The sequence below is a fragment of the Onychostoma macrolepis genome, chromosome 16 (genome assembly GCF_012432095.1).
Source record: "Onychostoma macrolepis isolate SWU-2019 chromosome 16, ASM1243209v1, whole genome shotgun sequence".
NCBI classification, from domain to species: Eukaryota; Metazoa; Chordata; class Actinopteri; order Cypriniformes; family Cyprinidae; genus Onychostoma; species Onychostoma macrolepis.
This window is the reverse complement of record NC_081170.1, coordinates 30,421,696-30,442,851: the sequence shown is the minus strand read 5'-3', so window position 1 is coordinate 30,442,851 and position 21,156 is coordinate 30,421,696. Positions and strand designations below refer to the sequence as shown.

The 21,156-nt window shown below is 37.7% G+C and overlaps 2 protein-coding genes across 4 annotated transcripts; both read right to left on the bottom strand.

Annotated features, from left to right (window-relative positions):
• Positions 1-617: 617 nt before the first annotated feature.
• On the bottom strand, positions 618-16,262 carry bves (blood vessel epicardial substance). Of its 3 annotated transcripts, none has more exons than XM_058747439.1 (8): positions 16,138-16,262; positions 15,437-15,659; positions 12,158-12,282; positions 11,674-11,855; positions 11,458-11,500; positions 10,524-10,691; positions 9,766-9,907; positions 618-831 (listed from the first exon to the last, which is right to left on the bottom strand). In XM_058747439.1, the coding sequence occupies exons 2-8, from the start codon at positions 15,642-15,644 to the stop codon at positions 701-703; spliced, it is 999 nt and encodes a 332-aa protein (XP_058603422.1). In that variant the 5' UTR covers positions 15,645-15,659; positions 16,138-16,262; the 3' UTR covers positions 618-700. The 3 variants fall into 3 exon arrangements, with proteins under 3 accessions (XP_058603422.1, XP_058603421.1, XP_058603423.1); XM_058747438.1 differs by having other exon boundaries at positions 11,458-11,566; positions 11,668-11,855; positions 16,138-16,260; XM_058747440.1 differs by lacking the exon at positions 618-831 and adding an exon at positions 9,384-9,412 and having other exon boundaries at positions 11,458-11,566; positions 11,668-11,855; positions 16,138-16,260.
• Positions 16,263-16,402: 140 nt separating this feature from the next.
• Positions 16,403-20,672, bottom strand: popdc3 (popeye domain containing 3). Its single transcript, XM_058747441.1, has 3 exons — positions 18,914-20,672; positions 18,712-18,820; positions 16,403-18,641 (listed from the first exon to the last, which is right to left on the bottom strand). The coding sequence occupies exons 1-3, from the start codon at positions 19,405-19,407 to the stop codon at positions 18,348-18,350; spliced, it is 897 nt and encodes a 298-aa protein (XP_058603424.1). The 5' UTR covers positions 19,408-20,672; the 3' UTR covers positions 16,403-18,347.
• Positions 20,673-21,156: the final 484 nt, after the last annotated feature.

Sequence of the window (21,156 nt, the reverse complement as noted above, 5' to 3'; positions counted from 1 at the left end):
GTGCCAAACTTTAATCTAAAAAAGTGATTTCAAGTATCAGTATGACTATAAACACACAATAAGAAAAGAAAAGCATTTGGAAGAAATGGAAATACTTCAAACGGGCCATTCAATAAATCCAGTGTATGATTCATCATTGCTTATCCCTGTAATAATTACCTGTGTTATAATAATACAATTCATTTTAATATATTACTGACTGTTAACATATCACACAAGAAAACATGACTTAAAAAAAAACAGGAACATGCAAAGTAATGGACATGGTATATGTATGAACTCTGTATCAGACGAATGGTACCAGTTTTACTGAGGGTTAAGAAGTAATCAGTTTTGTTTTACACATGATTAGGACAGTTAGCCAAATTCAAAATAAAAGTGTATATATATATATATATATATATATATATATATATATATTAAATAAAATGCATACATTTAAAATCCTTTCTGTATACAGATTCTACTAAAGCAAGAAATAAACTATTATATGAGATGGTTTCCAAATTAATTTAAAAGTTAAATCTGTAACACTAGATCACCTCTCACATCTCTAATCCGAACAGTGTAATCTGAGAGGGGAGTCTGAATTATTTTCCTGTTCAATTACTTTTACATTCTTCTTTTTTTTTTTTTTTTTTTAAATAGAACATGAAATGAAACACAGAACTCTGAAGACCATGAGGTGATAAAATACATTTCACATGTCTTCTCTGGGAGTCCTGGAAATGTTCTGGGAGGTAGCGGGGGAGTCAGGTTCAAAAACATCGTCCTCCATTCCTTCTTCAATTGGCTTCATAGTCGTGGATGCTTTTGTCTGAGGATTTTTCTCTGGAGGAAACAAAAAACAAAACAAAAAAAAAACTAATTGTCAAAGTTCAAAATAATGTTTTTTGACACTTTCATACTAACATTATGTAGTTACAAATTAAGATTTAAGTATAATGTTTTATAAAGTCATAGGAGACAAAACTTTCTATCATTCTCTTAACATTGTTAACTGTTTCCACAGCTCAACAAACAGTACCATCACAATAATGTAAATAAAAAAAACTTTGTTATGTACACTCTGTGCATGTTATATAAAATTAGCAGTATCCAAAATGTGTGGACTGCAAATCAGTTTTTGAGTATTGTGTCTGAAGGATCGATCACACTACACTTTTTGTTCCCTTCATTTCCATTATTACGCATGCTGGAAACTCAAGATCATGCGAATTTCACTGCATTACTGCATAAAGTTTGAATTTTGCATTCTGAATTCATTCAAAGTGAAGACATTGAATCAGATGTGTCACTTCAAAGCTGAAGGTTTGCAGCACTGCAGTTAAGTGGAGTACATTTTTTTTTTTTTTACATTTTTTTTTTCTTACATGCTGAATTTATGCAACTGAGGCTGTTGTAGTCTCCAAAGAAATTTTGCATGTCCAAAGTCTAATGTGACCGCAGTATGAAAGAAGTGTTTTTATTGTGACATTGATTAATATCTGACGTGCATTAGTCTGTAGTACTTTAGTGTGCATACCCCTTTTAATAATCTGCAAGATGTTTAAATCCTGTTGCACAATTTCTAAATTAACAACATGATCAAATCTTTGCTGAAAAACGCTCTGGTTACAAATGTAACCTTGGGGAATGAGACACTGCGTCGTGGTAATTGAAGTAGTCTGATGCATGTGTACTACACACCAATCTCGATTGGCCACCACCTAATGGTAATTATCACAAGCGCATCTGCTAATTATAAAACGTGTTTTTTTTTTTTTGCCTTCATTATGATGGGACAGAGTAGAGCAGACAGGAAGCAAAGTGGGAGAGAGAGAGGGGCGGGATCGGGAAAGGTCCATGAGCTGGGATTTGAACTTGGGACGCCCGTAGCACAAGGCTCTCGGTGCCGACTATGTCTTAAGCGTTGTTGTCTGAAGGAAGGCATGCACGAAGTATGGCAACACAACGCAGTGTCTCGTTCCCCTTCTCAGGGAATCCTTCCGAAGTGGAACTTACACTGCGTCATGGTAATTTACGTTTTCGGGAACGAATGCACGGAGAGCAAGATTGGTAGTGCTGTGGAGCTCCTAGATGTCATGACGGGCCACACCCTCTACCACAACTGTGGCTTGGTAAGCCTGCAATGCCGAAATGGTATGCTGGGCACCGCAGGCCTGTCCAGCTGCTGCGTATGCTTTGCCCATAAGCCTAGATGCAAGTTGACAGACCCCGCGAGGGCTTCCTCCATCCACGGCATCTTCATATACACGCTGTCTTCCAAACCCTTAACGTTAGCATAATTAGACCCGCTAGGGGGGGAAGACAGGCAAAAAAAGGGGTTTCTCCATGACTTGCAGAGCTCGTCATGTAGCTCAGGGAGGAACGGAAGTCTCTGAGGAGGCAGATGCTTATGACCCACCAGGAAGCGCTCATCCAGTCTGCCTTGAGTGGGCTTCTGCTTCTCCACCATCCTGTCCAGTTTCAATCTAGCAGTGGCGCATTGTGTCCAGCAGCTCTCAATACACTGGTTACGAAAAGGAGGCAGGCTCAGATGTAATGTCTGCCTCGACCCCCATAATATTTAGCTCCTCGGAGCTAGATTGGCCAAGGGACATTCCTTCTGCAGAACCGGAAGATGAATGCTGGCCTCCCAGATTCAACACAAAGTGCATTTGAACTGGCGTCCAAGGATTGAGAAAGGGAAAGACCCATCTCAAGCTCGTCAGCCAAGTACCTCTGTGAGTCCCAAGTATGCAGATGCAGATGTCGTGGGTCCAGCACCGCAGAGGGGCAGACACCAGGTGAACGCATAACAGTGAGCACAGCCAGCCCCCGCGAGAGCTTCCCATGCTTGCGCCACTCCGAGGCACATCACCCACAATTTGTGAATGTCGTTGGGTGTGGTGGACACATCAGTGACAATTACTATCAGGTGGTGGCCAATCAAGACTGGCGTGCTTCAGACACCGGTAATGCTGGAGGCATTCCCCAAAGCGTCAATTACCATGACACAGCGTGAATTCCACTTAGGAAGGGAACCTGTTATACACATTCTACTACTGTACATGACTTCTGTTGTCTGATTGATAAGTTTATACTTTTTGTATTTATTATAAAAATGTCCTCCTTCAGGTTGTGATAAATGTCTTTTGCTGTGAAAATACTTTACTGATTTTTATTTAAAAATATTTAGTGATTATTTTACTAATCATGTTGAATTACTAATCTTACTTTCGTATTCTTGGGCGATATATATATATATATATATATATACAGGCCCGGATTAACACAGTGTAGTGCCCTAGGGTGACCACATTTGAAGTGCCCCCGTTTTTTAATAAAAAAAAAATTCCATAAGAACAGGTAGAATAAGAAGAATAAGTTACTAATCAAAAGAAATCATTTAACAAAATTAGTTTCCACTACAAAGGTGGCACAGAAGAACACAAAAGTGGCATGTAGGTAAATTTACAGACATTTAGAGAGGCTCAGAGGTGGCATGGATGTTTTAAATTCATAACAATGTTGTGAGATTAATGTTTTAAATATAACATTTTGAATATAGAACTATTGTTTGATTGAAATTATTTAAATAACTGAAAGGACACTTTAAACATAAAATAAAACTGCCAACAGGTGGCGGTAAATCACTGATTCGTTTGAACAGCTGATTCATTCAGGAACGAAGCAAGTGACTCACTTTATGAGTGGGTAATTGAATCACTGACTCACTAGACTCATTTAAAAACGCAGGTTCATTCATAAATGAAACACCGCTATGTTTGAATGGAGACGCGCAGCTGCTCGGCTGTGACTGTTTGAAACTATGTTCCTTGACTAAATAGAGCAAAATCAGGCAATATTGTTAAAAGTCATACAATGTACATCACTTTATATAACTTATTGTTTATTGAGCTGTTGTATTAATTTAATATCACATTTACAAACACCTTTAATAATCTTTAAAAGCTGTTACTCACTTCAGCAATCTCACAAAACTCCATTATAATCAATGAAGCTCTCTACACTGCACAACGAATCTCTTATTTACACCATCTACACTTTGTTTGTTATAACGAGAGCATTTGTGAGCGTGCATAACTCAGCAATGAACAAAAGTATTTTGAGCAGTGAGTGGATTCTGATTAACATTGCATTCAAGGAATCAACATATGTCTGCGATACATTACTCAACGCTGCACAAACACGCAAGTAGAAATCTTTGAAGCTCCTCTCAGCGCAAACACAAATAGCCTATGCTGATCCAACCCATTCTCACACCCAACTCGTCACATATTGAAGCTTGGTCAGGACCACTTGGCGTCGCTTTTGACGCTCAAGGTACCCTTAGCGTCATTTTTCGACTTGCAGGGTCCTCCATTGCTTTAAATAGGAAACCCTTAGCGTCAATATGCTGACGCCATACTGGGAATTTTATCGTCATAATTAAATTATATATTGTGTAATAACATTGCCATTATTGCATATATGTTGGGGTGTGATTTTTCAATGTAAACAGCCACAACAGTTTTATTTATATTACATTATTTACACATTATGAGCACATAACCCAACCCCTGCCCCTAAATTTGTAAATAAAAAACTTTGTTATGTACACTCTGTGCATGTTATATAAAATTAGCAGTATCCAAAATGTGTGGACTGCAAATCAGTTTTTGAGTATTGTGTCTGAAGGATCGATCACACTACACTTTTTGTTCCTTCATTTCCATTATTACGCATGCTGGAAACTCAAGATCATGCGAATTTCACTGCATTACTGCATAAAGTTTGAATTTTGCATTCTGAATTCATTCAAAGTGAAGACATTGAATCAGATGTGTCACTTCAAAGCTGAAGGTTTGCAGCACTGCAGTTAAGTGGAGTACATTTTTTTTTTTTACATTTTTTTTCTTACATGCTGAATTTATGCAACTGAGGCTGTTGTAGTCTCCAAAGAAATTTTGCATGTCCAAAGTCTAATGTGACCGCAGTATGAAAGAAGTGTTTTTATTGTGACATTGATTAATATCTGACGTGCATTAGTCTGTAGTACTTTAGTGTGCATACCCTTTTAATAATCTGCAAGATGTTTAAATCCTGTTGCACAATTTCTAAATTAACAACATGATCAAATCTTTGCTGAAAACGCTCTGGTTACAAATGTAACCTTGGGGAATGAGACACTGCGTCGTGGTAATTGAAGTAGTCTGATGCATGTGTACTACACACCAATCTCGATTGGCCACCACCTAATGGTAATTATCACAAGCGCATCTGCTAATTATAAAACGTGTTTTTTTTTTTGCCTTCATTATGATGGGACAGAGTAGAGCAGACAGGAAGCAAAGTGGGAGAGAGAGAGGCGGGATCGGGAAAGGTCCATGAGCTGGGATTTGAACTTGGGACGCCCGTAGCACAAGGCTCTCGGTGCCGACTATGTCTTAAGCGTTGTTGTCTGAAGGAAGGCATGCACGAAGTATGGCAACACAACGCAGTGTCTCGTTCCCCTTCTCAGGGAATCCTTCCAGTGGAACTTACACTGCGTCATGGTAATTTACGCTGGGAACGAATGCACGGAGAGCAAGATTGGTAGTGCTGTGGAGCTCCTAGATGTCATGACGGGCCACCCTCTACCACAACTGTGGCTTGGTAAGCCTGCAATGCCGAAATGGTATGCTGGGCACCGCAGGCCTGTCCAGCTGCTGCGTATGCTTTGCCCATAAGCCTAGATGCAAGTTGACAGACCCGCGAGGGCTTCCTCCATCCACGGCATCTTCATATACACGCTGTCTTCCAAACCCTTAACGTTAGCATAATTAGACCCGCTAGGGGGGGAAGACAGGCAAAAAAAGGGGTTTCTCCATGACTTGCAGAGCTCGTCATGTAGCTCAGGGAGGAACGGAAGTCTCTGAGGAGGCAGATGCTTATGACCCACCAGGAAGCGCTCATCCAGTCTGCCTTGAGTGGGCTTCTGCTTCTCCACCATCCTGTCCAGTTTCAATCTAGCAGTGGCGCATTGTGTCCAGCAGCTCTCAATACACTGGTTACGAAAAGGAGGCAGGCTCAGATGTAATGTCTGCCTCGACCCCCATAATATTTAGCTCCTCGGAGCTAGATTGGCCAAGGGACATTCCTTCTGCAGAACCGGAAGATGAATGCTGGCCTCCCAGATTCAACACAAAGTGCATTTGAACTGGCGTCCAAGGATTGAGAAAGGGAAAGACCCATCTCAAGCTCGTCAGCCAAGTACCTCTGTGAGTCCCAAGTATGCAGATGCAGATGTCGTGGGTCCAGCACCGCAGAGGGGCAGACACCAGGTGAACGCATAACAGTGAGCACAGCCAGCCCCGAGAGCTTCCCATGCTTGCGCCACTCCGAGGCACATCACCCACAATTTGTGAATGTCGTTGGGTGTGGTGGACACATCAGTGACAATTACTATCAGGTGGTGGCCAATCAAGACTGGCGTGCTTCAGACACCGGTAATGCTGGAGGCATTCCCCAAAGCGTCAATTACCATGACACAGCGTGAATTCCACTTAGGAAGGGAACCTGTTATACACATTCTACTACTGTACATGACTTCTGTTGTCTGATTGATAAGTTTATACTTTTTGTATTTATTATAAAAATGTCCTCCTTCAGGTTGTGATAAATGTCGTTTGCTGTGAAAATACTTTACTGATTTTTATTTAAAAATATTTAGTGATTATTTTACTAATCATATGTTGAATTACTATTCTTACTTTCGTATTATTGGGCGATATATATAGATAAACTGATATTTATGCGTTTATGCAAGTCTGATATACTGTTAAAGATCTCACTGATTTACATTACAAGCCATTATTCAAATTTCATCTTACTTTTGGTCATAAATATCAGCAACTGCGCAGTAAGTTTGGGCCTTTGAATAAATGTTTGGGCCCCTCCTTAAATATTCTCGTATGTCATTTAACAGTACATGAGCATGATGTATCAAATGTGATGCTAAAAACACATATGCAGATTTTGTCTAAAGGTTCAATAAAGTCTTCAATTTAAAAAAAATAAATACTGATTATTTCATGTATCAGGCTTTAAAAGGGTTTTAAAAAGTAGAGAAATAAAAAACAATTTGCATTTTGCTTTGAAAATGAGTGTGAATGAAAGCTAAAGTTTTTTTTTCTTGTTTTTTTTTTTAGAAAAAAACACACCTCTTAAGACAGACATGAGAAGAGCTACAGTAAGAGCAGAGATCTAAAATATTTTTTGTGTGTGAGCGAGAGAGGCAAATATCTCAACACATTAAAGGACAAAAAGAAACCCTTGCAACCCCCTCTCCTCTCCTTCTTAAACACAAATGACCTATTCACAAAATAAAATAATAAAATAAAAAACTCACCCCAAATACTCACATTCTCATTCTAATCAGATTCAACTTTTCAACACAGTTATCAGATAAAATGTCATGCATTCATTAATTAATTAATTAATTCACGTAAAAATAGCCACAAGCTACCAACACCCCTTCCTTAATAAGTCACAAACTGAGGGTTTATATGGGTCTCTTTACTAACCTCCAACACCTGTGATCACAAATTGATACAAACCACATAATTTAGCCAATTAGCAAATTTCACATAACCTGAAGATCATTCAGGAAACTCCAGATGGCAAGGGCTAATAGGTACTTGGCATGGAATATGCTCGTAATAACACTGTATACTGATGTTGAGTGCTTTTGAAACACTGCTTCATGTAGCTTCAAAACGTGTGATTTTTTCTTTTTTTCGGAGCAGAGGTTCAGAGTGGCACATGAGTCACACAAGTTCAAGGCTTTGTTAAATATGTTCAAAGCATTCTGAAATTTAAATAGCGGTGGTACTACCTAGAAATCCTACTTGGATTAGATATATAACAATAAATTAAATTACATTTCAAAAAGGGTTTATAAACTTAGTAGACAAAAGGGGTATGCAAACCCAACAGAGTGAGCTGGACCCTGCTGCAAAGCAAAACAGCTAATTGTCCATTCTCCCATTATTAATATGTGGCTATTTGTTGAATAAATAAATAAAAGAGTGCAAAGTGATACGAAAGACATGAAACTATATACACTGATCAGCCACAACATTAAAACACTGATAGTAGTAAATAATACTGATTATATCTTTACAGTCGCACCTGTTGGGAGCAATGGAAGAAGGTTGTCTGGTCTGATGAATCACGTTTTCTTTTAGATCAAGTGGAGATGGCAGCAGGACGCAATATGGGAAGAAGTAGTAATAAGTTCTGGCCAATGTTCTGCTCGGAAACCTTTTGTGTTGGCATTCATGTGGATGTTACTTTTGACATGTACCACATACCTAAAGATTGTATCAGACCACATGCACCCTTTACACAATGGTGGTCCCTGATGACAGAGGCCTTATTCAGCAGGATAATGTACCCTGGCACATTGCAAAAATTGTTCAGGAATGGATTGAGGAACATGACAACAAGTTGCCTTGGCCTCCAAATTCCCCAGATCTCAATCTGATTGATCATCTATAGCCACTTTTACACCATTAGGCCAAACTGTTCTTGTTGCTTAACCATTCCTTTCCACGCCGATCCAGGCAAGCAGAATATGGTTTCATTTTTCATTGTGGGGCTGATAAGAGCTCTTTGGAATGTAATAAAAATGTGTCAGTCATTGCCTTGGTAGTTCAAGTGTCAACAGACATTATGGAGAATTAACAGATATTTTACTTTGCTCAAATAGCATGCTTGGCCAGCTATTAAGTGAAACTGGTAGCCAGACAACAAACAAGTTACCAGTCCACTTTCAGGCTGAGAAAGGTTTGTAATCATGCCGTGCCAAACCAAGGTCAAGTGGAAATATAAGTGTAACTGTTCCTTACCATTCTTAGAACAGTCTGGACAGACGGTAGTAAAATGACTTGTGGAATGTGCTAGACCAACAAACCCAATCCAAGGTGGCCTAACCTAGCAACTGGCAGGACTAATGTACCAGATCCATTAAGTACCACAGGACAGATTTAGAGGTCCTGTGGAGTCCATGCCTTGATGCATCGGAGTTGTTTTGGCAGCATGAGGGGGACCTACCTGATTTTAATGTTTTGGCTGATCAGTGTACATACCAAATACAGTGTAGTGCTCATACTGTATATTGATCTGATGAATTTAGTTGTATGACGACATGTTTTATGGCATGAAAGTTATGGACAAACTCATCAAATGCAGTTTTTTGAATGTTAAAGGTTAACTTCATAACAGGTCTGGTTATCAGAAGTCACTTATTTTGACCACTAGAAGGGAGTTAATCTACTTTCTGGTTATGTTCAAAATGACGATTTTTGTTGGGGTTGAGGAAGAGAAAGATAGTGAGAAAAAAGAAACCATCTTACACCCCATCAGGCCCGATCTGAGGTCACAGCTAGAGAAGGAACAGGAGGAGAGAACATCAGGGACACGCCCGATATTAATAGTTTGAAATCACACCAATGTATTGTGAAATACCACAAATTTAGTACCCTATTAGCAACTCACATTGAAACAGATGGAGTTCAGAGTGGAGATGAAGAATGCAAATTAGACATGTCTTGATATTTTAAATAAAGTTAGGAGTGACAGAGAAGAGTGGGACGTGTGTTTTGGTTTATTTCAGCATTTGTGGAGTCTAATATTGGATCATGCATGGCCTATTGTGTAAATTGTGGTTAGTGCTTGAAATACAGCTTAGCACTGACTGATTAGTGAAAGACACTGAAGAAAAGTCTATTGACTTACGGAGTGATGACCCAGTTGACCCGCCTCTCAGGATCTGGTTGAGCACGTCGTCTGTGTCACTGGTGCTAGCCATGCTGTTCCTCATCTGCATCATAGACAGCTGAGAACATAGGCTTGGCTGACGGTCCATTTTCTTTACAGCCTATGGTTCAATCACCATAAATGTAGTTATAAATCATTCTGAATTTAGCTTTGTAAAGACTTATATATGTAGGCATAAATTATATGTTTTCTACAAACATATCTAATTCTGGCTGAGATTTCTAAATTGCCTAAAATGCACAGGTTTTGGCTTTGTTGTCCTTTTGACATGCTCTCCATAGCCTCAAACGTACTTGCACACCATGATTGAGCAACTATGTAAAATACCTGCATGCTATTGCTCAAATAGCTTTTCAGTCTTTACCTTCAACAAGTATGAAAACAATAAGAAGACATAGCCAAAACCCAGACAATTTAGGCAGTTTATAAATCCCGGCTGAAATATGTCCTGTCCTGACTGGCCAGATTCTGCATCCAGTTAGATTGCTTGCTCAACATTTAAATTGTCTGTTGAGATCCTCCACCTCCCCCAGCACCGCTTGTCTATATCTGCTAAGGGATTTATGTATGCCTATTCAAGCAGCAGGATCTTACATGCCAACAGCATAGTGTACGTGTATTTATTGCCATTGCAGTCGTGGCGTGCGTAGCAGATCTACTCTACCAAGACCAAATATATTAAAATTGTCATATTCATTAACATGCTATGTTCTTACCTTGTCACTCAAGGTTGGATCATTGAGAGAGTAAAGCTTGTTGGTGATGTCTTTGCCAATGAGGTACCTGAACACCTCGTTCAGAAAAGACTCGGACTCCAGGAAGTATGTCAGACGCTCTCTAGACCAGCACAGGAGCTTGCAGTTTTCCTCAGCAGAGATTGTCACCTGTATATTCAAGTGCATGTAACAGATAAATGTAAATGCTGTATATTAATCTACTCTTCCACAAAATCACCAGAAATCGACATCGTCTTTCTTGAGATGGCCCCTCTCATACGAATTAAAAATACAAACATACATCTGCTAAAGCACTATTTTCTTTTTACCACATACAACAGCGTGGAGGATGTTATTATCCCCACTATCTTGTCCTATAGTCCAGAGTTAAAATTTGATTTGTCAAATGAGCAGCAACACAGAAAGCAGACACTTGTTGACAAAGTAAATTATTATTATTATTATTATTGGTCACACTTTAGTATAGGGACCAATTATCACTATTAACTAGTTGCTTATTAGCAAGCCCTTTATTAACATAATGACTGTTTATTGGTACTTATAAAGCACATATTCTGCATGGCCATACTCTACATCCCTAATCCAACCAAGTACCTAAACTTAACAACTATCTTACTAACTATTAATAAGCAGCAAATTAGGAGTTTATTGAGGCAAAAGTTGTAGTGACTGGTTTGTTAATAGTGAGAATTGGACCTTAAAATAAAGTGTGCCATTATTATGAATATGTAAAGAGTATAGTAAAAAAAAATACTTGTAATATGTTTTATATAAAATGTGATATAACTATATATCAGGGTACTGAAATTACATTGTTGATGCTATATTGAGAAGCACTGGTGTGAGATGGTGATTTTTCGCCATTAAAAATATTCAATGGATATGTTTAAATAATACACTTTAAACACATTACCTGAAACCTCTCACCCCTGTTCAACTGAGTCGATCTGAATTCTGGAGAGTCGATGAAAGCATTGGTGTAAATATTATGCAAGAAATGGCCACGGTATGATACCTTCATCCTGTCAAATGCATAAACCTGGTCAGAGAATTCAAAAACAATGCATCTATAATAGGAGAGCTAGAAAGTAAATGTGGATTCTTAGTGAAGTGAAGCACCTACTTTCCTTTGAGAAGAATGCTGAGGCGCTCATCAACAGAGGTCTTATCTTCTGCCGCATAGACCTGGCCCTTCTTTAAGGTCTGGATGGTGCAGAACTGGCCGGTGAGCCTCTGAAACAGAGCTTCACGTACATGCAGGGGCTCGAACATGCGCTTGTACAATGATTTTAGCTCCCTGTCAATCTTAATCTGGAATTAAACAACATAACCAAACAGGTATATTGAATTTAGCACAATGGGAAAATGAATTCTGAATCAAAATTCATTCAAAGGCAACGTGACCATCACTACTAGCCATTGTACAGAAACTACAATTCCCACTCATGAAGACATAAAGGCAGAGAAAAGACGATAACAGCAAAACCTCTTTTCTCAATACAAATCATGGTATTTGACCTGTTTACCTGGATGCAGTTTCAGCATCTCTCAGCATGGACATACAAACAGACTCTATCAATAATATGTAGCTTGCTCATGGTGACTGTACTCACCGGTCTGCGTTTATAAAGCAGGAAGAAGAAATGCATGAAGTTCACCAGAAGGAAAACCACATTCCACACCATCACATCCAATGCGCATCTATATAATGTGGCCCATGCTATAAACAAAGAGCACCCTGAAATCCAATAAAGATAAGCATTTCAAATCCAACAAAGCTGAGCAGTGTTATGAATCAATACAACATCAAAACATTTTTTAGGTTACATTTATGGGCATTTCATGCCTTTATTGGATAGAACAGTTGAGGGTAAACAGGAAAGCATTGGGTGGAGAGAAAGACGGGATCAGCAATGGATCTTGAGATGGGAATCGAACTCGGGTCACCGCTAGCATAGTTGCACTATACGCGCACTAACCACAAGGCTATCAGTCCCCCTACATCAGGGGAACGTTGATCCTGGAGGGCTGGTGTCCCTGCAGGGTTTAGCTCCAACCCTGAAAAAAATTAAATAAAATACCAACCTGTATCCTGAAGACCTTGATTAGCTTGTTCAAGTGTGTTTGATTAGGGTTGGAGCTAAACTCTGCAGGGACACCGGCCCTCCAGGATCAACACTCCCAACCCCTGCCCTAAACAGATTAAAGTTTTTTGTTTGTTTCTTAAAAGTGCATATGAAACTTAATCCAAATTAAAACTTTTAAATGTGCATAAAAACAATCTTATTTAGTCTTTCAAAATATTCAGCGCAGACTTCCTTATTATATTAAATTAAAACTGATATAGACCATACTTGCCACTACTTTTATTTTTATTTCTTTTAAATGTGATTAAAACAATAATATATATATATTAGGGGTGGCACGGTACACGGACATCTCGGTTCGGTGCATGAGGCCTTACAACGAATACAGGCAATTCACCCCCAATCCAGTAGGTGGCGCCGCAGTAATGCAGCGCTGTTTCATAACCGCCAGCAGAAGAACAGCGAATTCCGTGAGTGGCGCACTTGAAAACAAAGCCCCCTCGTACTCAACTGTTTGCAAAATTGAGCTTTATGCTCGTGCATCCTACCTCTCTCATTCAGCACAAATCCAAATATTCCATAATATTTCCATATTTGCGATGTAACGTATCTGAATGCTAAACTATTATTTATTATGTAAATTATAGGCTTTGTACTCCAGTCGTAGTATGTAATAATGTAACAAATGTAATAATATTTAGTATTTTCACATCTAGATGGGAAAAAAAATGTAATTTGCACTACTGTCTGTTCAAAATAAATGAAAAGAAACTCAGCATAGTAGATTTCTTTTTTTCCCGTTGTACCGAAATCGTATGGAACCGTGACATCTGTGTACTGTGCCACCCCTAATATATATATATATATATACTCATATATATATATATATATATATATATATATATATATATATTAGTGGTGTCAAAATTAGCGCGTTAACGCAGGCGATTAATTTTTTCAGTTTAACGAGTTAAAAATATTTAACGCAATTAACTCAGGGGCGGAGCTACGGTTGGCCACCCCTCTCACAACTGCTGTTTCTGTCACTTTTTCTCTTGACAAGAAGTGCATTTATTCAATCTCAGAGCGTCTTTACGACCACAACAAACCGGAGATGTTTCAGACGTGCGCTCCACTTCACTTCAGCGCCAGGGAGAGTCAAACGAGTGCGGAAACGGTACTGTGCTCGCAGCGCGTGCCCTGTATCATTTCATGTCAAAGCGCTAAATAGACTACGAGCATGCAATGTTGTGGTCAGTTAAGTCATGATGTTACCAAAAAGGCGATTAAAGCTGCCTTAAAACTGTGCGTGGCTGTGTGCATGTAGCCTAATATATTTTATGAGTCACATTTAAGAACATGTCTCTAAAATGGTTTTCAGAACTTTCCTGGAGCAACCCAGCACTGTCTCCCTCATCTAGCACACCTGATTCAACTTGTCAGCTCATTAATAGAGACTTTATGACCTGAAGTGTGTCAGAAAAGGTGATGAGAGTTGAGAGAATATAAGATGCGTGCAGATCCGCGTCATGTTCAGCAGCGACAGCTCTTAAAGCAATAACAGACAAAATAACCTAATAACCAGCTGCTGGGATGTCTGTTCATCAAAGGACAAAGAAAAAAAAAAGAGGAAAAAATAACTTTTATAGCTTTAAGGATTCATCTATATTTAATTTAGTATTTATAGTGTTTGATAACTTCAATTTCAATTTCTGTATATTTCTGCTGAAGGGCACATGTAAATATGACATTTATAATAATGGGTTTATGTGAAGATTGTTTTAAGTTTAAGAGTTAAGTTATTTTTTAAAAGTCTAATAAATGTTAAAATTGTTATCTCAATTATACTGTAATGTTGAATGGCTATAGTCAATAGGTAAATATTGGGTCAATTTTATAGAGAAATCAGTATTGGTATCAGTGATACTGGCCTTCAGTCATGAAAAAAAGATACCATTAAACAAATATTAAACAATATACTGTCTTTATGTTGTTTGTACATTAATTTGAAGATTGAATGTGAAATTATTGCAATATAAAAGTATATTTAAAAACTTTAATGTTAGGGGGGATTAATCACGATTAATTTCAGAAAAAAATAATTAGTTAATTTTTTTTAATTTCAGACACTTTTGTCAGTCTGGTATTTGAATGGTTTTGATAATTTGTTACTTGAGGTTGTAAAATATTTTGAAACATTAAAATTATTAAATTCGTTCAAATCATAGATGCATTAGTGTTATTTTAGTATTATTTATAAATTATTATAGTATTTATTAATATTTTGATATACTTGATACATAATATCTTTCATTTTTATATTTTCAGATTTAATTTTAGCTTAAGTGATTTTTTTATTTTTTGTAGTTTTTTATTTATTTATTTATTTTTCTTTCTGTTGTAGTTTTAATAAATAGCGCATAAACTTGCCAAGACATTTCTGATTTTCATTAGTTTTATTAATATTTTATTTTTATTTCAATTTTATTTCAATTACCAAAAAAATTAATAAATTAAGTTTTAGTTTTAATACCTCACTTTATATTATCACTTATTTTGAAGCACATTAATCTGTTAATATCTCAGCTCATCAACTGCAATGGAATTGACTGCAACAAACTTTATGAAATTAAAACTACAATGCATGAAGTTCAATCATCCCTTCTAAACTTCTTATAGGCCAATTATTTCAATGGTCTCAGTACATGTGTACAACCTTTTTAATCTTCAAGATAATTTAACCGTTTAAATGTAAGATAACTAGCATCGCTATTCCGTTGAGCAGCATAAGAGGGCGCTCTGTACCTGTCATCAGCAGCAGTCTGAGGAAGATCATGTGAAGCGCTATTGTGGTGGGGATGAGGAAACCCAGACCCAGGCTCAGGTTGGCCAGGTGGAACAGCAGGTGATGAGACTGCTCCCAGTCCTGGCATAATGTGGCGTTTGAATCTCCAGCGACTGATGGTACACTGGAGGGCAGTGGAAATGGTGTGTAGTATAAGGGGTCTGACATTCTGAAGTTTTCAAGCTGATAGGGAAATGGCCAGAAAGTAAAGTTAGAACCGCCACATTCATAAACAAAGCAATGCAGACGCCAGAACGGTTCTTTATAGAAGAGGTTTCTGTTGAATCAGGTGCTGCCTTTATTTCAAGTCAAGGGTGTTTCATGTCAAATGATTGATTCATTTCTAATAGCCTAAATCTGAATTTCAAGCATTTATCTTACGTGAATAGTCTGGACAGGCTGAATCTCAGTCAGCGCAATTAACAGTAGCCTAACGTAAACATATAGCCTACTGTCAGAAGTCAGAAACAGAAAATGCGCAAACAACTTTCGGGGAGATTTGCAAGCCAGAAATGCAGTCACTGACCTCCAATAAACTTTCTATAGAACAACAGTACGGGTTATACCTTGTGCTTCGTGATAATATTGCATATAGCTAGTTAAAAGAGGTTATTTTAAAATACTTTATTATGGCCTATTAATTAAAACACTGCGTACTCACCGGTGCTGTCGATGCAAGCTGTAATGTGCGCGGTCTGGAGGAATGTTAAGGCAGAAGATAACAGACTGCTAATAGCTGAGCTGAGAGCTGCAGTGTGTGAGCAGCGCATTCCAGCCAGATGACAGGCATTGACTTAAAAAGGGCACAAACCAAGCGGCCACTCCTCTGCCTACTTACGCCTCTCCTCCACTAGAGGGAGACATTTATGATCATAAGGCGTCTGTTAATTGTCTGCTTTCTTGACACGGAGGTGCACTAAAACAAGCTCCACCACACACCCTTAATTGTACTAAAAATAAATTAAGCAAGAGCGCCCTTAGATCAGTTTTCATCTGGAAAATATGTTGTCTATTTCATCATCAGCCAAAATTGCAGGCTATAGCCCGTGTGTAAATGCTGACACTAAACGTCAGTGTTGAGGCTCTTAGATGGGAAGTCTGGTTCAAGTTTTGATTTTGTAAACAAGGTTGTAGATAGGCCTAATCGTGTATCACACTCACAGCTTAGCCAAAGTGAGAACTGCATGGTTGAAAAACACGGGTTTCTGTTTACTCAAAACACAAATAAGCACAGGACAATACAAATATTCAAAAATACCATCTTGATAAAAGAGGAGAGAAAATGTAACTTTACTAAGCCTGTCAGAAAAACTGGTCTTATAATGTCTCCCTCACGTCTGAGATGATTGACATGCCCCTTCATTTGATTCTGTGACTCTATAAGATTGGTTGATTGATTTTTCAAAATGATGTGAACAATTAGTTCTTATGTAAAGCACACAAACTACACACATAGACAATATAGGTGGGTCATTCTTCAACTGGGTGGCAAATGAGAGGCAGAATTTGTAAAAATGCTTGTTTGTTTTTTTCTAACAAAATATATTGCTATGCATTTAAAATTAGTTTAATATGCTATATCCATTAAAATGAAAGCTTAAGAACATTTTGATTTTTAAATAATTTCAATCAAACACTGGTGACACAGCCACTTATGTCTCTGTCATTTTGAAGTAACACCACAGACTTTATATTGCAAGTTACTGTAGGCTCTGTGGTGTTACCAGAAAAGACAGTAACACCACAGACAAATCGGCATACATCTAGACTTTTATAAAATGGAGGCTGCCATCATGATGATTTCAAGATCAGGGGACATTTTGGAAATATTAATAAGTATGTATTTACCAAAATGTTGATTAAAATATGTAAAATTTGCAAGTTATCAACATAACACCACAGACACTAATAAAGTGTGACACATGAAATTGTCAGAAATTTAGCTAAACTTAGCTAAGAATGTATTCCCCTCAGATCAACCAGCACCTGCAGTGACCTTTACACACAGGAAGTAGTCCAAATAGCATTCCCCCTTTTCTTAAAGGGGCCAAATCCATTGTGGTAACACCACAGACATGAATTTGGGGGACACAACTTTTTTTCTTAAATATAACAAAATATGTATTTTTTAAAACAACTTAATAAAATTGTACATGTTAAATAAAATCTATATTCACATTATAACCACTTTATTTGTGTTAAAAAAAAAGTTATATTGTTGCAATTAAGGTATGGTGGGAACATGCATATTTTGTTACAAATGCAATTTCTCAAACTCAATTAAAAATGTATTTTAAAACAAAAATGTAACTATTAATAGTGCACAAATTGTGTTTATCCTACAGAATACAAACATGCAAACATTTTATAATTTATTGGTATTTAATGTTTATTTCAACTGTTGTAAAGCAGAGGGACACCACTTGCCACCGCAAATGAAGAATGACCCGGGTAACGTTTCAGGCTGACAGTAATGTTCTCTTTCATGTAGGTGATGTGGGATATCTACATGTCTTAATGTGAGAGCTTGATTCAGTAGCTACAGTTAAACTCTCATTCATTCAAACGTTTCCACAAATATAGGCTATGCCTATAGATATAGGCTACAGAGAAAGGACAGTTTAACAAGTAGGCTATCATACTGAAAACCACTTCTTCTGAACAATTATGGGATTCTCGTGTTGAAAAGTTGCTTGGCTGAACAAAAACACTGATTTCAGGGTCATTGGAATTACATAAAACAAAGACAAAAGTGTTTGGGGAAAACTTAAAGCTTATCTAATATAAAAGAATTAAACAATGCATGGCAAAAAAAAACAGGACCATTAATTATCATCAGTTAAGAATACAGAGATTTGGAGCGTGCGTTTCTCACGAGTCTCTTTCTGCCGGTTTGGTTTTACTCGGTCCCAGCACTGGCCGGGATTCACTTGTGTTTTCTATTTCTGGCTCTGGTCCGTGACAGAAGCTCGGTAACCGGAGATCATAGCGGAACCCGCGGATGTCGAAAGCCTTGTCGTTGAGAGAGAAGAGTTTCTCCGCGATGTCATTGCGCACCAGCAGCGCGAAGATCTTAGCGATGTAGCGGTGCTGCGCGAACAGCAGATAGAGTTTCTTTCGTCTCCATGCCACGTACCTGCACCGGTTATCTGCACGTAACGTAACCTGGGGAAAATACCAGAAATTGTTGCATTATAAAGTTTACAGTACGAACACAAACACGCAATTTATTCACCTGAAAGACCCCTTCTTCTGAAGGTCTGAGGGAATCCCACTCTGGAGAGTCCAGGAACTGAAACGGATAGATGTAGTGCAAAAACTCCCCGTTCACCGTCACTCGTATCCTGTTTTAGACAAAGCGAGTGCCTTGTTTGCCTTTAAGCACGCATAGTATGACATATTACGCGGATTGTTTCTAGTGAAGTCCATCTACTCACCTGCCTGAGATAAGAACTGACAGTTTGTCGATGGAGGTTTTGCCCTCCACGGCGAAGCAGTGGTCTTTTTCTATAGTATAGACATCGCCCTCACAACACTCCACGATTTTTCCAAAATGTATTAAGGATACTCCAAGCTTTTTGAACATATAATCGTAGAGATCCTGGAACTCCTTATCAAAAGTAACTCTGCGCAATCGGTACGACACATGAAGGACTTGTGCCAGACAGAAGGCGAAAAGCGCGAAAGTCCATGAAAACGAGTCAGTCGTGCAGGGATCGGACCATGCCCACATCGAATAGCAGAAAAACCCGAGCGTTAAAAAGCTGAACATGTAGAGTAATCCATAAAAGCCGCTGCCTCCCATAAATCCTAAAACTAGCATTATGTGTGCGAGATGAAACATTGATCCTTCAGGATTTTCCTTCCATTCTGAGCACACTGGGTATTCCAGAGTCTCTGCTGTCGAGTTATGCTCTGTCAAATGATCCATAATGGAAAATGAATAATTGCTCAGACGAGAATCGTATATATCAGCTGTATACTCCTCTGAAGAGATATGATCTGTGGCAGTCTTCAAGCTCCTGTGAACCGACAGCTCTTTATTGCGCACACAGAAACATAATCCTTCAGCCTCCCCAAAGGAAACTATTTCTCAAAGTTTGCTGCTTTGGAGACGTAATGGAGTTCTGATTTGTGTTTAAGTGTGTTCAAGTGTGTGATTTTGTCTGGGAGGTTTCTCCTAAAATCTTTCTTGAGATTTCACTTTACAGAGGACTAATGTTGATATGATGCAAGAGGCTGATATTACCACCTCCACACTTTTTGCCGTAGAGGTTCTTATAGAAAAAAGTTTTAATTCTTCTTGCACTGATATTTGAGTGCAGCCGCATTAGTACTTCTACGATTAGAGTTTGATAGTACATTGTTAAAATGTGACCAAAATGCACACTTACCAGACTGTTGTACCCAAAAAGGATTGCTTGATTCATTTAATGATTCTGAAAGAGGTTGTCATCCCCCGTTAGTGCAAAGAGTGTTCATATGGATTTGACTGAGAACATGGAGATTTTTTATTTTCTGTTCAACAGAATGCATTCAAAAGCCATCACTTAGTTTCTTATATTATGTACTATTTAGTATATATATTATGTTTAGTATATATATATATATTTTTTTTTTTTCTATTTCTATTTGTCCATTACAGCACAGTCCTTCTAGCACCCCTCACCACCCCAACTGCACTTTTATTTTTAATCTCTGCTATAAATTAACTTGGAATGGACTTTAAGTAGTCCAGGGGACGTTCTAGTTCACGTTATGTCCCATGCTTGAGCCCTTCCTTTACAGACAGCACGTCAAATGTTTTTACCTTATCTCTTTACTGCTTTCAAGGAATAGATGGACGTGTGAACTTGGGAAATGATCAGTTTTGAACAATATTAATCATTCATCTAGTTAATGTTCTAATTTATGGTTAATATTAAAATTATGAATTATTTAAAATTTCATATGAACTCTATTCATTCATTTTATGTAAACAATATTACTACTAATCACTCTTTTAACTTAATATTAATATCATGGCTTTATTAATTATTCACACTATTGTGCTGTTATTGTTTATGCAGACTATTAATAAAGTTCTTTATTAAAATATTTTTATATGTCATGCCAATGGTTATTTCAATTTCTTTCACAGTCTGTACACTGTAAAACAAATAAATAAATAAAATAAAATCCGTAGTTTTTACAAAATTATTTTGGCAGCTGTTGTTACCAGAATATTTAAAACAAACAAAAAAATATATATATATATATATATATATATATACATAAAGGAAAAACAAACTGTAAATTTTACAGTGTAAACTAATTTACAAACAAGAACATTTCTGAATGTTCTAAAACAAGCCTTTGCAGTTTTTGATTTGATAACTTTATTAAAGACCATTTAACTTTGAATGAATATTCTATTAACATTAGGAGAACGATTGTTCATAACTTCGAGAGAACCTTACCAGAACATCAAAGGTCTGAGAACATTTCCTGTTGTCTGGGACAACAAAATCTGTTATGATCCGCTGTTCGGAACCTGAAAAATGTTATCTATGTCGAGCCTTTTCTCCTATGGCTAAACAGAACTCCTCTTGTAATTGAGTAGAAGTGTTGGAATGGAATGGAATTTACATCACAAAATAGGCTACTTATTCTCAAAATAGGTCACTTGAGAATCGTAATG

Excerpts from the sequence above, each read along its gene's own strand:
- popdc3 (XM_058747441.1), bottom strand. The coding sequence starts at position 19,407 with ATGGATCATTTGACAGAGCATAACTCGACAGCAGAGACTCTGGAATAC. Across the intron at positions 18,821-18,913 it reads TCAGTTCTTATCTCAGGCAG|GATACGAGTGACGGTGAACG; the intron begins GTGAGTAGATGG and ends TGTCTAAAACAG. Across the intron at positions 18,642-18,711 it reads CAGAAGAAGGGGTCTTTCAG|GTTACGTTACGTGCAGATAA; the intron begins GTGAATAAATTG and ends TATTTTCCCCAG.
- bves (XM_058747438.1), bottom strand. The coding sequence starts at position 15,644 with ATGTCAGACCCCTTATACTACACACCATTTCCACTGCCCTCCAGTGTA. Across the intron at positions 12,283-15,436 it reads CAGACTGCTGCTGATGACAG|GGTGCTCTTTGTTTATAGCA; the intron begins GTACAGAGCGCC and ends ATTGGATTTCAG. Across the intron at positions 11,856-12,157 it reads TGCTTTATAAACGCAGACCG|ATTAAGATTGACAGGGAGCT; the intron begins GTGAGTACAGTC and ends GTTTAATTCCAG.